Genomic DNA, 15086 nt, shown 5'->3' with positions numbered 1-15086 from the left:
ATAGACAGCTTCTCAAAACTCCAATTAAGTTGGTCTCCCATTGCTGACCTTTGACAGATCGTGTTCCTCGAGCAGTAGAAATCTTATTACCAAAGCAATAGCTAATCCACACCTCCAAGCAGTGCACCTAAGAGCAGCGGAGCTCTGTAACCTCAGGAATGTCCAGCTAAACAGGCCGCAGTACCCTTCCAGACTAAATGATGACTGACTGGGCTGCGGCCATTTTTTAGACGGTGTTGTTTATTTGCATGTCAGTCAGTATTGAATATGCCACCTTTTTGTTCGACATTTAGTATTTCTTCAGGAATGCAGAATGATGCATCTAAAAATCTCTTTCACATTAAATGCAGGCCCACATTAGATTAGCTAGACATTTTGCTGAGGGCTTTAAGAGCCTTAGGCAAACACATTAGGGAAGTCCTGAAAGAATGAAACACAATGACCGGAGGAAAAGAGTGGGGGCAACACTGGGAAATCATTCCATCCATCGGGGCTGTCTGGATCACAGGGCAATTCATGTGAGCCCGTGCGCTGGGTGTGTAGACTGAATGAAGACGAAAGAAAAAGTGAGGGCATTTTCCTTTATGCAAGAGCAACAATCTGAGTGGGAGGAAACCTTGATAAAATAAACAGTAAAATAACAGTATTTGCTAGTGCTTTGATTGATGACGAAATGGTGCATAGTGTAACATTATTTTGCAGCACTTAAAAGGTCTTAATAGGTGTTTGGAAGAGGGCTGCTGCTTTCAAAAAATGTGGGTGATTGGGTGAACCTTCTGTTAATCAAACTCTTCTGGAAGCGAGTCGTGAGAAGAGTGAAAACCTATTTTCCTTCGAGAAAAGCCCCCCCAGTGGAGCGCTTTGATCTCCTTTCAGTGAAGAAAAACTCACCAGTTTGAATATAACTGATTATTTTTTTAGCACCTATTGCAACGTTGCGTCTCCATGTCATCACCCACACACAACTAGACCAAACCTGTAGCTGAAAAGATGGCTTTTCATGTGATATCTCACCCTGTAATTATCTGGTGATCTCGTGGCACAGCGACCCTCCAGCATCCTTCCAAGGCCAAAAAGCACTTTCAACAGCTTTCAACATGTTTCAATCCTGCTCTCTGGTCAATGTATCAGCCCCTCTAGGTGTAAGGGTACATACAAATAGAATAATTAATAGAAAGGAAGTCAACCAGAGGTGACAGGGACCTTTATGCTCTTGTGATTGTAGACCGCAGGATGTAAATGTTGTTTACTTGACTCGCATCCCTGTTTTCTCACCCACACAAACACAGCAAAGCCTCCTGCTGTCACCTCATGCTCGGTCTGTGTCCTCATCCATCCAATGACTCCTCTCTCGGCCTGATGATTCCAATTACTGTTTACAACGTTCCCCTTTGCTACTTCTTCTGCCTCCCCATGTTTTTTAACGGTGTACAGAGATCACTGCAAAGTGGACAACCAGATTTCCTGAGAAAAAACACCCGAAGTGGTTCAATCTAATTATAAACTAATCCACCAGAAACAAAGGACGCTGATTATTCTCAGACTTATCGACTCCACATCTGCAGCATCAACGCTTTCCATTCAAAACCGACGTAAAAACAAATCTCTCTAATCTGATTTAGTGTGAGTCGGTGTTGCAAAAACCTCTTTTTGAGGATGTATGCTGTGAAAAACTTTGAAGACTGCTGATCTCAGATGTGGAAATGTCAAATAAGTTTTACCTCAACGAAAGACACCATTAGAGAGCAATTTCAACAGAATTAGAAAGCTTAAATACAAGATAAATCCAGAGATGTGATTTTTGAGCTCTACATCATACAGTAAATATGACCAGCTGCAGGTATATTTACTGTTTACACAACTTGCTTGATTCCTCTAAACTTAAGCAGACTAAACCTGTTGATTGTGGATTTGTATTTGGTCCAACAGTCTGTGAGAAGAATCCACAGAAGCCTGATTTTGTTCGTCTGTCACTCAGCAAGAGCAAAGCCGAGCTGGAAGTGTATCAAAACAGGCCAAAGGCACTCATGTGTCTTCTGGTTTCTATTTCATAACGATGTACAAGAACCCAGCTGATGGAGAACCACGTATTGTGATCAAGATCTTAAAACTTCCCTTCACTTTGCAGTGGGCTGTTTGGCTCCATTCCAAGATGTCCAGGTGTTACTGGAACCTGGAGCTGCTGCTTTTCACACCTCAAAACATGAAGGATTAAAAGGTCCTGGCTCCAAGAGAAGCAAAGTTTTCTTGAGTGTAAAATCATTATTTGAGATATAAGGTGAACAAAAATCATTTTAGTACTCATCAGTTTAGGTAACTATATTTTGCTCTAACTGTTAAAAGTGATGCTCTTTGTAGTTGCAATTAAATCCACCAACAAACTGCTGAAGAAGGTTCAGACAAATACAAAAGCCACAAACACAAACGCAAATGCCACAACACAAAAACAAACGCCACAACACAACACGAACACCACAACACAAAATACAAAAGTCACAACACAACTGCAAATGCCACAACACAAGAGGAAAGCGAAAACGGAAGTAGCTAAGTAACTGCCCACGGGAACGAGCGTAGCTGGAGGATCCAGATCGTTTAAGAAGTGAAACATGATTCCTTGCGGCTACAGTTAGAATTCAGCTAACATTAGTTCTAATTCTAACTGTGGGCAGTAGAATTAGCCCAAGGTTCTTAGATGCCGACCTCAACCTTTTTGGTTTCACTGCACGAAAAAAAGATTTTTTTAGCGAATCATAAAAAAGTTAAAAAAACAGGTTCGTTAAATCTGTGATTAAAAATTCAGAAAGATACTCACATGGTTTTCCAAACACTCCTCGGGCTTTACAAACATCAGTTACACGTACAAGTATTTTGAAGGATTGAATTGCATGGGAATGCCAGAAGGCTCAAACTAACTGGCAATATCATCCATTATGTTTCTTTTGATGCAAACTGTGGCAGTTTGGTGCAACAAAGAAACAAATAAAATGATTGCAGCGATTATAGGCCTCAAAATGAGATTCATTAATCTTCTAAAACCACTTTAAACTCATGCTTGAGTCACAATGCGAATACATTTTCAAGATATTGCACACTAGTGTGAGGTAATATATCCCCCTTATTTTTGAACACGACAGGGAAGTTGACTGATCTAAAACCACAGTGTTGCATTTTTGCACAGTGGTGGGATATTGGCAATTTCAGGCTTGTTTGATAGCTGAAAATATTGACATTTCAAAGAGCAAGTGTATGCAACTGCTTTGTTTACTCTCAGTGCCGTGGAGCTGAAGACTTGAAGTGTAAATAAAACAAACAAACAAACTGATGCTGGCTCTCTGGATGCCTTAAGGTTTTGTTTCATGGAGAACTGGATATTAGTATTCTAATTTATATATTTACTGTATTCGTTATTGTATTTAATCCCTGCCAAATGCAGTAGATTTTAAGGCACATGTTATATGTTCCGGACTTTTAATCATATATGACAGGCACATTGTAGCTTATTTTACCTGCAAATAATTCAATTATAAATGCCTCTGAACTAATTATCATGTCAACACCTATTTAAAATGATGATAACAAATGTCTGTTTAATTATTGTATTGCCACATTCATTATCATCCTATTAATATGGTTAATAATGTTGCTTTTGTAAAGGTACCAGTGTTTTAAAATACCCCATTGCTAGAAAAGTCCTACATTCAAATAACTGATGTGTCACGGTTTGGGTCTGCTCTGTCTTATTTTGTAGTTTTTATGTCTCTTGTGATCCTGGGTAACTTCACTTCCTGCCTTGTCCTGTCTTCCCCTGTGATTGTCTGCCGTGCCTGATCGTTTCCACCTGTGTTCAATCACCTGCACCTCCCTTGTGTATTTAAGCCTTGTGAGTCCCTTGTCTGGTGTGGCGTCATTACATGTCAACGTTCATGTGTCAAGTAAGTCAAGTCTGTTTCGTGTTTTCAAGTCCAGTTCCCTGTTTTTGTCTGTTTTGTTTTCTCCTCCTTCCTCCCTTTTTTGGTTGGAGCGATTTTGATTTTGAGTTTTGACAATTAAAGTCTTTTATTTTTCAACTCCGCATCTGAGTACTCCCTCCTTGCCCTCGACCGCGTCCTCCCTGACATGATGCAGAACTTTTAACTGCAGTGTTTAAAAGTTTGAGCTCAAATTTAATTGAGTACCTCAAAACACTGCTTGAGGAACTCCGTTCAGCCCCTCTCCACCACTCCAAATGATCAATCAAAGTCAAAGTATACTTTCTATGATTATGTGAATTGTTTTGCCACAGACTAATGCACTTTTGTAACCCTAACAACTATTTAATAATGTGGAGAAAGAATTGCAGAGTATTAAACCTGTTGTTTTGCTTCCCTGCTTGCCCTAAAATTAATGAAATTTAATAAATCAAACAATTTTCATTAAACCAGTTCTTTCATCCAGTGGATAATATCCCAAATAAAAAGCACAATAAATTCCACAGTTTAGTTGGATATTACTAATAAAAACAACAATGCTAAATTTGCATGTTATTAAGATATAACGGCTCTAAGTTAAAATGCAATCTGATACAGCTGGTAGCCACAAACAACATGTTCTGTTCTCTCCTGCTGCTTTCATACACAGACGCTTCCCTCGTGTTGTCACATAGGAATACCGATGCCTCAGGCCTCCACCTCTGTGATGACAGTGAAGCAGCAGAGACTCGGTTGTGGAAGCTTTTCTGGATCCATATGTTGCGTGTCTGGACCTCAGCGAGTCAGAGGACACGGCACTGCACTCGTGAACCACACTTGAGTTCTGCTAGCGGTTTACAGCGAGCGCTCTCCTCCGCTTTGGACCAACATGGCTGACAGATGGTGCATCACCCTCTTCACTAAGTCCTGACAGTGGCTGCTTTTGTGGTGTAGGACGAGCCAACTGTTTGAAATCAACATGAAATGACGATGATGGTCTTTCAATAATGCTCTTATTAAAAAAAATTGCTCTTTAATTGCTGAAATTAAAGAGCAGAGTTGTCCCAGTTGTATTTTTTCTGTTAAAAAAATAAACCACTTACCATTGAATACCATGATAGTGGGTGGACTATGCACATATGCTATGTAAAAATAACAACCTCATATAAGCTGTTGCCTTAACGGGTCCAAAATATTTTAAGCATCTGTCCAATTAAATTATTTCTACTTATAAGGCTACAGTGTGGTAGAGTTGTTTATTTCTGATTTCTAATAACATTAGATGTACCAATCTATAGTTACCCATGAACTCCTTTAAATATGTCATTGGTCTTTAAATCATAAAGGTGAAGATGTCATTCCGAGTTGATTGGGCAACACTTGCTTTTTCAATCATTTAAAGAGAAGTGTTATTCATGAAAAAGCTTATTTTCCTTTTTTCGTGGGATTAGTGATTCTCTCAGCGATAACAGAGCTTACTGCAAGGAACAAGAAAAGGTGTCTTTCCACACAGCAATGTTTTTTAACCAGTGACAAGAACATTGCTGTCAAATGTTACCATATCAGGTAACTTACGTTTTCCAGATTCATGTTGAAACCCCAAAATCCGGCCAAATCACTTTAGCAGGTACAACTCACATCGTGTTAATATGCTTATAACTGAGATTTACAGGATAAAATTCATCAGTGAATTGATTTAGTTTATAGTGTAATGTTTGACACAGGAACACCCAAATCGTAGAGCCTCTCCTTCACATTAATGAGTAGTTTAATATATGCTTAGGATTGTGTCATAAGAGTCTAAACAACAAAAATGTTGCTTCACCACAGTTTTATAGTTGGGATTTTGAGAAGGCTTTAAAATCTCACAAGGTCTTCCTATTATTTTGTCCTACCCATGATTTAATAAAGAGAGAATTTTATCTTGCAAATGTATTTCCCATCTCCCTTTCTTATTTGCTGTGCTATTGATTCACCCAATTTCTCTACAAAAGGAAATGAGTTCCTGACTTTTGACGGTAAAGGGAGGATGCACACTAACCCAATTCCCAATGTGTAACAGTAAGGAAAAATGACAAAAAAAACCATCAAACAAGTTAGAGAAAGTGAAATGGCATGCCCACTTACATTATGGAGCTGTCCCACAGTGCACAGTAAGGGTTCATTGTTCCCTGGAAGGCAAGAAAGCACACCATGTTTATCAGCTAAATCATGGAGGTAATCATCATTAACGTCATCGCGATCATCGCCATCATCGTAAGCAGACTGCATATTCGTCCTTCAGTGCAGATCTTTCTGTTTCATGGATCACATCAATTAGAGTGCGTAGTGCAAAACCAGAGACCCACACACTCGCTGACGTGTTCAGACTTGCATGCACGCCATCTCTCTGATGAATGGAAGGGTCCGGATCATAAAAGCGATTGTCCAAGTGATTATCTGACTGCAGTGCTCTCTCAGGACACTGGGCGCTTGCAAATTAATTATTTGGCCTATTAACCGGCGTTGTGTGTCGCCTGATGGGAGGTCATTTGTGGTCATTGTAGAACATTTAGTCAGTGGAGAAAATCTCTTACAAAAGAAACTCGTCTGTGTTTCATAGCAAAAATATAACAAAAGGCAATCTTGATAGGCCCAAACTACATGTGCATCGGTTGATCCTAAAACGACAGAATGACTATGGGTGCTTACATTTGCCAGGTGAGCCAGCTCAATCTCCAGGTGGGTGTCAGTGGCCTTGGGCTCAGGTCTCACAGTCACAGCGATGACCTTGGAGTTCACAACTGTGTGGTTCCTGAATCAAACAAAGATGCATTTCACTTCTCATTGTTACTGTCAAACACATTATTTATTCTCACTGAGGGTCAACCGCTGATCGGCATTTAATCAACAATTAAAGGTGTAGGTGTCACGGTTTGGGTCTGCTTCTCGTCTTATTTTGTAGTTTTCATGTCTCTTGTGTTCCTGGGTTAGCTTCACTTCCTGCCTTGTCCTGTGATTGCCTGATTGTTTCCACCTGTGTCCAATCACCTGCACCTCCCTAGTGTATTTAAGCCCTGTGTGCCTGTTGTCCCTTGTTGTGTCATTGTCTATTGTCAGTCGTCGTTGGTGGTGCACGTTCTTCGGTTTTGTTGTAAATAAAGAGCACCTTTGGAAACGCCTGCATCTGAGTCCTGCCTGCCTTCAACCTGCACCCTCGCCCTCTGACAGTAGGTGCTTATCTTGACTTATGTATAAGCTTAACTTTTCGGCTTGGGGAAGAAGCATCAACATTTTCTGTTTAGGTTTAAGGGCAATCAGCGAGATTAATGTGGGATTTATAGAATAACAATCGAAAAACCTGATTTGGGGTCTCTGAGAGGAGTTTGTGCCGTTGAGTTTGATATTAACCCTTAGAGGCACGGGTGACTGGACCCTACACTCTTCCATAAGTGGGTAAAAAATGACCCATATTAGAATCAATGTGTTTTTCAAGCCATTTTCGTTAAAGTTCCCCTCTAATCTAAGGATAAAGAAATGCAGTGCTTCGACTTCATTTAAAACACCACAATTCCTTTTTTTCAGCTTGTATTGAATTGAGACCCAATATCGTTTTGAGGATTTAATTTGCTGTCCATTAGATGTCAAAGTCCATCCAACAGAGAGTGCAAATCAAAGGCTTGCCTTGGATGAAAGAGATGTTTCTCACTTTTTTTTTTAAATCTGCTATTATAGTCCTGTTTCAAAATCCATCTCCAGCTTTTGGAGTGATGACAGCATATCGTTCTTGTTAGAAGCTGCACTGAGTGCTTCCCAGTAGGAGGAAAACTGCCAACTTACAAAGGAAAGTAGAGGTGAGACTGCAGCAGCCCGCAGTCCTACCAGAAACACTTTAGCACAAAATAGCTGCATCCAACTTTGTTACAAGTCAGTTTTCTGGACTCATTTTAAAGTGGAAATCAATGACATGAATGGATAAGTGCTTCACTTCTCAACTCCATGTGTACTTAGAGACTACCTTTTGGTAAAAACGTAATTTTTTTTCCCCATCAAACCTGAAAAACCCAACAATTGTCAAATAAAAAAATGGAATGAGTCCAACAGTTGCTACTTGCTTATTAGTTCGCCTGGAGCTTCAAAGTCCCATTATTAGCTCCTCCCCCCATGTGACAGCTGGCCTGGTCGGTCCTGAAATGACCGCTCTGTCCTTGGGACGTTGGTGCCAGGGACTTGTTGATTGGGGTGTGACACCAGGTGTTTGTTTAGGACATCCTGCTGCTCTTCCAGACACTAATGTCATTCTTAATTAACTACTGTTTCCATGCTACACTGAATATGTTTCATGAAGAGCAAACAAAAACGAATATCTCTGTTTTACATATGCCCCAACCTGAGAAGTGTCCTTCAAGGTCATTTTAACAATGGTTTTACTCAGAATGCAAATGGGACAGGTTGAACATGTCTCATAATACACACAAGGAGATATCCCGCCCTTACTTTGGTGAAGGTAGCATGAGTCCAAGAGTCTTGTAGAGTACTGTTCCCAAAATGAAGACGGGTGATCCCTCCATTTCTAAAAATGGAAATGAACAATGAATTAACATTATTAGTTTTATATTATTTGTACTGTTCCAACTAATTTACAACTAAAACTTACGATAAATAAAAAAGTAAATATTGAAAGTGGTGAATTGAATTTTAAAATTCAGACGGAAGTTTGAATTGCTAGTTCAAAACAACAATAAATCAACTAAAGTCATTCAGCTTTTGCAGAGATGACGAGATAGTTATTTCACGCTTCTCAGCAGTGGCCACTGAATCCAATCACTGCCTATTCATTCTATATTTCTAAAGCAGATTGTAGTAATGTGACCCCACGTTAAATATAGAAGGAAGCTTTTCATACACTGCAGGTCCGAAGACAAATGCCGTTTGTTCAGTCCACGAGGGCCGTGCGAGTCCTAAAGAAAGATGTGTCCGACCAGAAGCATGATGATATATATATACAGTTGCATACCTGCTGACTGTGAAACAAAGAGGCCCTTTGGGATGACCACTTTATCTTCAGAGTTCCTGGCCCAGTCGACCATGCCTTTACGACCCTTCATGGGGAAGTTGATGTCAGTCATAACAGACACTGCTGGGAGTCTCTGGATGCTGGCCACTGCAGGATTCACACAAACACACCAACAAGGATTCCTGAGGTTCAGTATACTTCAGAATATTGATATAGATATTGATTTTATCCATTGTGTCATTCAGGACCTTTTACCAAAAACATCAGGCCGTAGCCCTTCCCTATCTTGTAGACTCAGGTCACAACAAACTATAGCAGCATGTTTATGTGTTTTCTGTTTTCATTTCTGGATGGCATTATAACGTTTGGGGCAATAGGCTTATTTGCTTTGCTGAGAATTAGATGAGAAGATGGAGATCGCTCAGTGTGAGAGCTCAAGCCATCGACCAGTAAGCTTCAGCTTCAATATTCTGCAGCTTCATATTTACTATGCAGATATGAGGGCGGAATTGTCTCACTCTCAGCAAGAAAGCAACTAGATATGGGTATAATTGAGTTCTCTATTGTCATGGATGTAAATCAAACTGTGTGTGTGTGTGTGTGTGTGTGTGTGTGTGTGTGTGTGTGTGTGTGTGTGTGTGTGTGTGTGTGTGTGTGTGTGTGTGTGTGTGTGTGTGTGTGTGTGTGTGTGTGTGTGTGTGTGTGTGTGTGTGTGTGTGTGTGTGTGTGTGTGTGTGTGTGTGTGTGTGTGTGTGTGTGTGTGTGTGTGTGTGTGTGTGTGTGTGTGTGTGTGTGTGTGTGTGTGTGTGTGTGTGTGTGTGTTGGTATTTCCGGATTATGAGGACATTTCACCTGTTTACACACTTACTCTATGAGGACATACCGGATGTGTGAGGACAAAGGCCATGTCCTCACAAGTCAAGCACTGCAGCCGCGCTTATCAAGCCGTAAATGACCACCTCCCGCTTTTTCTCGGCATGTCTCCATAACTCGGTTTTACCCGATTTCTAGTGTATGACAGTGTGTGCTCACAGTGTGTTATATCCGACACTACTTTTTTTTTTTCTACTGCGGAGTGTATCAGTGTATCGTCAGTCGATTGGCTACTGCCTAGGGCAGACTCTGATCAATGATTGGCTCTACTTGACGTCAATCAGGCAGACTCTGATCAGTGATTGGCTCTACTTGACGTCAATCAGGGTGATTCTGATCAGTGATTGGCTGTTGAGCCCTCGGCCAAGTTCTCGACTCACAATGAAGAAACAATGGCGGCGATCGTCACTACTCCGCATGAGGGCAGAGTCACCTCTATCAACTCAATTTAACTAAACTGGTAAGTGAATATTTTAACGATGCATTAAATAAACCGTGTTTACAGTGAAAGCTGTAGGTATTTCGGTTGCTATGTCTAACTAACTTGTCTATGTTGTAACGAGCCGTGGATCCGGGTCCAGTTGTGCTAACGTTAGCTAACGTAGCTAACGTTAGTTGCTATCAAGCTTTAAGGTGCTTGATTTAACAGATTTAAATTTAACTCAAATGGCGTTTTATTTTTGATAATTAAACGTTTGCCTCTGAAGAGCGAGGGTCGCTAAATCAGCCCCGCCTGAGCACACCCCCCGCAACCTACCCCCACCCGGGCTGGGGCTGCTGCTCAGACCCTTGAAGATCTGCATGTTGAGTGGGCTAATTCTCACATTTTACTATGTTAAATGAAGGTTTTATTTCTACCAGACCGTAGTGATTGCTGGAGTGTATTAGAAAAACCAAGGCAGAAGGCAAAAAAGTGTTTTTGATTTATTAAAGTTAACTTAGCTAGGCTTAGTTTGGTGAAAGAGAGAAACTCAGAAGGTGTAAGTTGTATGAATCTGTTTAATATGGAAATATATTAATGTTAAGCACCTTAAAGGCTACTGCTTCTAATGGTGATCTACTGGAACTCCTTGCATCTGTGTATATTTAGAACTTCATTATCAGAAGTTAGTACTTCCAGTTAAATAATATTTCATTTTCACAAGCTAATTTTCTCTGGTTTGTACAGCAGGATGCAGTACTGTTACTTTAATGTAAGACTGAGGACAAACAAGTGATCCATTTATGAATAGCGCGTGATCTGTGCAGAAGTAATTTTAAAGGGGTAACATTAAGACCAATTGACCTATAAAATCCATCTCTTATGGATATATAAGTTTTGGGCATCCTGCTGCTCCTTCATCAATGCACTATATTCTGTGACCTTAGCAATTATCCAACTTAATGTAATTGTCATAGCTATTCTCACTATCTATATATACTGATTTGTTTATTACTTAATAGTCTATGTTTTCTGAAAACTACTGCAGCAAACATGATGGAGAGAAGGAGGAGAGACTCCTGAACAGGATGCCGTGGACCACATCATTTTGGGCAGAGATAAATCTTTTCTACAAGAAAATATTTAATCCCACAAAATGTAATTTTTATCTGGGCTATTTGTCTTTCAGCATAGACTCTTCGAAAGAGGATGGAACACTGGACGACTGGCAAATGATGACCACATAAACCCCAACTGCAGAGTAAAAGAAAATACTGTCAGAGGAAGGCCACACTTGTGCCTGTTTGCTGTGAAAGAGATATTTCCAGACGAGGAGATAACGTACAACTATGGGGATTATTGTTGGCCATGGCCCTCAATGGTGAGTTTATGTTCCCTTTTATTCCCCAATATGTGTTTTTAGAAGTTAACCAGTCCTTGAAGTCCCAGTAAAACTGAAGTGCAGTGATTTTAGCTTTTGTATTTAGCTGCTCTAAGAGCAAAAGATGGGTTTGGGCACATTTTGCGTCAACCAGCTGCATTTTGTCAATCATATGAGTTAGAAAGTATTCTTCTTTCACACACAAGACGTTACATGTGGCTCATTGGGAGAATACTGTAGGACATGACTGTCTGACATTGACCTCAAGTGTGGAGAAGTATAAAGTTAAACAGAAGCTGATTACATGTTTTTAGAATACTCGTATACGGACATATGCGCACACGTGTTTTAGCGAAGTCGCCCTGTGGGGGAACTTTTTTTTATTCCACACTTTTTCAAGGGGTGGGGGGATTTTTCTCAGTTTGTTATTGTGATCGACGGTTAAAATGTTAAAAAACGTCATAACTGCAAAACCTCAGACATGAAACAAGTCTTCCTCAAACCGCTACAGAAGTTATATGACAACAGTGCATCTTCTCTGTACATTCTCAGGCACCCTGCAAAGAACTGTCCAATCCTGAGCCCAAGCAAGTGGTTCCAGTCTTGGCAGAAAAAGAAATGGTAAGTTTATCTTTGTAAGTTGCGTACTGGTTTTTGTGGATTAGGGTGGGGGGACATATTGGCCTACTTCCTACTAATGACATGTTTTTAGAATAGTCGTCAAAGGAAAGTTCTGTCTTGTCAAGGTGTCTTGTGAGGACAGCAGGTAAATTGTCAAACCTGACTAATCATTTTCCATCGTGTTTTCATCAGTAGTGGCACTTTTGTGTCAGACGATGAGCACAGCATACACCTGCTCTGTGAGGACAAGTTGGTTTTATATTAGCTTAGTGTTTCCCCTAGGTTTACAACTTCAAGGGGGGAGGGGGTGGTCGAGCAGATGGTTAACGGTACGGCTGACCGGGAGTGGGGGGGTGGCGCTGACCGCCTAGTGCAGGGGTGTCAAACTCATTTCAGGTTCGGGCAAGATACTGCCGACTTCGACCGAACGCGGGCCACTGACGATGTGCGAACGGCTGACAGGGGGAGCTTGCGGGCCGACCGACGGTTCGCTGACGGTGGGACGTACGCACTGCACTGGACGGGCGCGAGTTCAACATATGTAACCTAGACAAATAACATCGACAGTTCAATATGATTAAATCTATTGTTTAAATACACGTATTCTGTCACATACTGGTGGAGATGCGAACACGTTTACGCTGCGTCTCCTTAAACTGTCTCTGCTCACTGAAGCAAAACAATCTGTGAACAATAAATATCAGAGCCAAGTGCAGCGAGTGTAGTCAACTACTGCTGCTAACACATCCCGTCAGACCAGGATTATTTATTTATATCCGTTAATGAACTTTTCTCCTCTTGTTACCCTGGTAACCGCTGTCATTACAGACGGTTGCGTCGATTCTTACTGCGAAAATCTACGTACTTCCGGTTTAGCGGCTACGCTTCGTATTTTCATTTTACGGGAAAAACCACAGAATTAACCGAGTAAAAAGTTGTCAGTTGGTCTTGGGATAGGTGAAAGTTGACACAAGTGGTATGTAATACAGACTGTGAGGCGCACTTTCGCAGGACTGCGAATGCGCAACAACACACAGAGTGCATTGTGGGATTTGTAGTATTATGGTGATGCGTGCCTATATCGGGGGGCCAGCTCCAATAGTAAATAGATTTGATCATGCGGGCCAAAGATAATTCATTCACAGGCCGGATGTGGCCCAGCGGGCCTTGAGTTTGACACATGTGGCCTAGTGGTACGGCTGACGGGTCGGTGACGGCACGCCTGTCACCCAGTTGTATGTGGGGGAAAGAAATCCACACTTTTTCAGGGGTGCGGGGTTTTTTCTCAGTTTGTTGTGACAACGGTTAAGGGTCTCTGTGCGCATTGGGGCGGAACGCCGCCGTGAGCGACGCCAAGCGCAAAGGACAGTTGTAAACGCGACGATGTACAGAACTTCATAACTGCAAAACCTCAGACATGAAACGAGTCTTCCCCAAACCGCTACAGAAGTTATATGACAACAGTGTGCATCTTCTCTGTACATTCTCAGGCACCCTGCAAAGAACTGTCCAATCCTGAGCCCAAGCAAGTGGTTCCAGCCTTGGGAGAAAAAGAAATGGTGAGTTTATCTTTGTAAATTGCGTACTGGTTTTTGTGGAGTAGGGTGGGGGAAGGCCTACCTGACATATCGGCCTACTTCCGGGGATTGCTCAGTGGCTATTGGTTCTCATGGCTATTAATTGTATTATAGCTACTGCACTTTTCTGTTTTTCTTCATTCCTTGTCTTACTATATTTACATTTGTGGATCCTCAGTGCCACCATGAATTCACAAGTGCATCTATCTTGGCTTTGTATTGTTGTCAAGACTGCTCAGGACCAGTATCAAGTCTAAAATGGCTTGGTTGGACATGTAAATGTCAGTATCAGTTTCACATAAACACACGTTTTCTTTTTTGCTTAATTGAAATTTGAGCTAAACCATCACCATTTCACAAACACTCACATGCCTTTCCTGGAGTTACCTTCATATTTGTTACCATCTACAGTACAAAGTGATTTAACGTTTAAAACTAAGATAAATGTATACTACCTTTGAATTTTTCTCATTGCAGTGTGCTTTTAGTATGTTCAAGGTCATGGGATGGGGTGAGTGTGCTCATCAAACATGCTTTTCTTTAGATGAATTGGAACCGGAAACGATTGGAGAGGAAGATCCAGACGACAATGACGATGATGGAGATGGTGAAAAGTCTCATCCTGTCCTTGGATTAAGAGGTATGTAATGAATATGTCGTCTTATAGTATCCATTAGTAGTACAGCATATAAGATTGGACTCTGGACCATACACTGTAGCTCCCTTTTGTTACTCTTATTAACACAATCTGACTTTATCACGCTGCTCTTCTTGAAGTCTGAAACCAGGCAATCAATTGCCAGTTAAATGGACCAATCAATAAGCTAAAACTGGTCACCTGAGAACTCCTGAGGGGAGATTTGTGTGTAACCGTAGGTAAGGTTACATAGTAAACATAATATAAAAGTATTCCATAAGGAATGAAATATGCAAAACACGAAAAGAGAGAAGAACATATTAAATAAAGAAAAAATGCACATAATACAATTATATACAGAGTATATGTGTGTGTGTATATAGTATATTTAGTGAAATAGGATTCGAATAGAAGTATATACAGTGAAATACAGGCTCCAGTTCAGATACCTTGTTTATTCTATATTCTGTAAATCAGGGGTGCCCAATAGGTTCGATCGCGATTGATCAGTGTGAGTCATCAAGTAAGGTAATGACAGAGAATGTGTGGAATGCTTGACGGTTCCCTCACTTCTGACCGAGGTGTTTTTATTTATTTATATCAATTCGTAAACAACATGCAGCGCTGTTG

The 15086-nt window shown here is 40.9% G+C and overlaps 1 protein-coding gene across 13 annotated transcripts in view; it reads right to left on the bottom strand.

Annotated features, from left to right (window-relative positions):
* adgrb3 (adhesion G protein-coupled receptor B3) overlaps positions 1 to 15086 on the bottom strand; it is a 99651-nt gene that overhangs the window by 21205 nt on the left and 63360 nt on the right. For all 13 annotated transcript variants that reach the window (XM_037465478.2, XM_037465480.2, XM_037465471.2 and 10 more), the window contains 4 exons: positions 8947 to 9093; positions 8427 to 8502; positions 6642 to 6744; positions 6078 to 6121 (listed from right to left, as the gene is read on the bottom strand). In XM_037465478.2, the coding sequence (XP_037321375.1) occupies positions 6078 to 6121; positions 6642 to 6744; positions 8427 to 8502; positions 8947 to 9093 (370 nt within the window). The remainder of the gene's footprint in view (positions 1 to 6077; positions 6122 to 6641; positions 6745 to 8426; positions 8503 to 8946; positions 9094 to 15086) is intronic.

This window comes from Pungitius pungitius, chromosome 13 (assembly GCF_949316345.1).
Source record: "Pungitius pungitius chromosome 13, fPunPun2.1, whole genome shotgun sequence".
Taxonomy (NCBI): Eukaryota; Metazoa; Chordata; class Actinopteri; order Perciformes; family Gasterosteidae; genus Pungitius; species Pungitius pungitius.
This window is presented reverse-complemented; position numbering and strand designations above follow the sequence as displayed.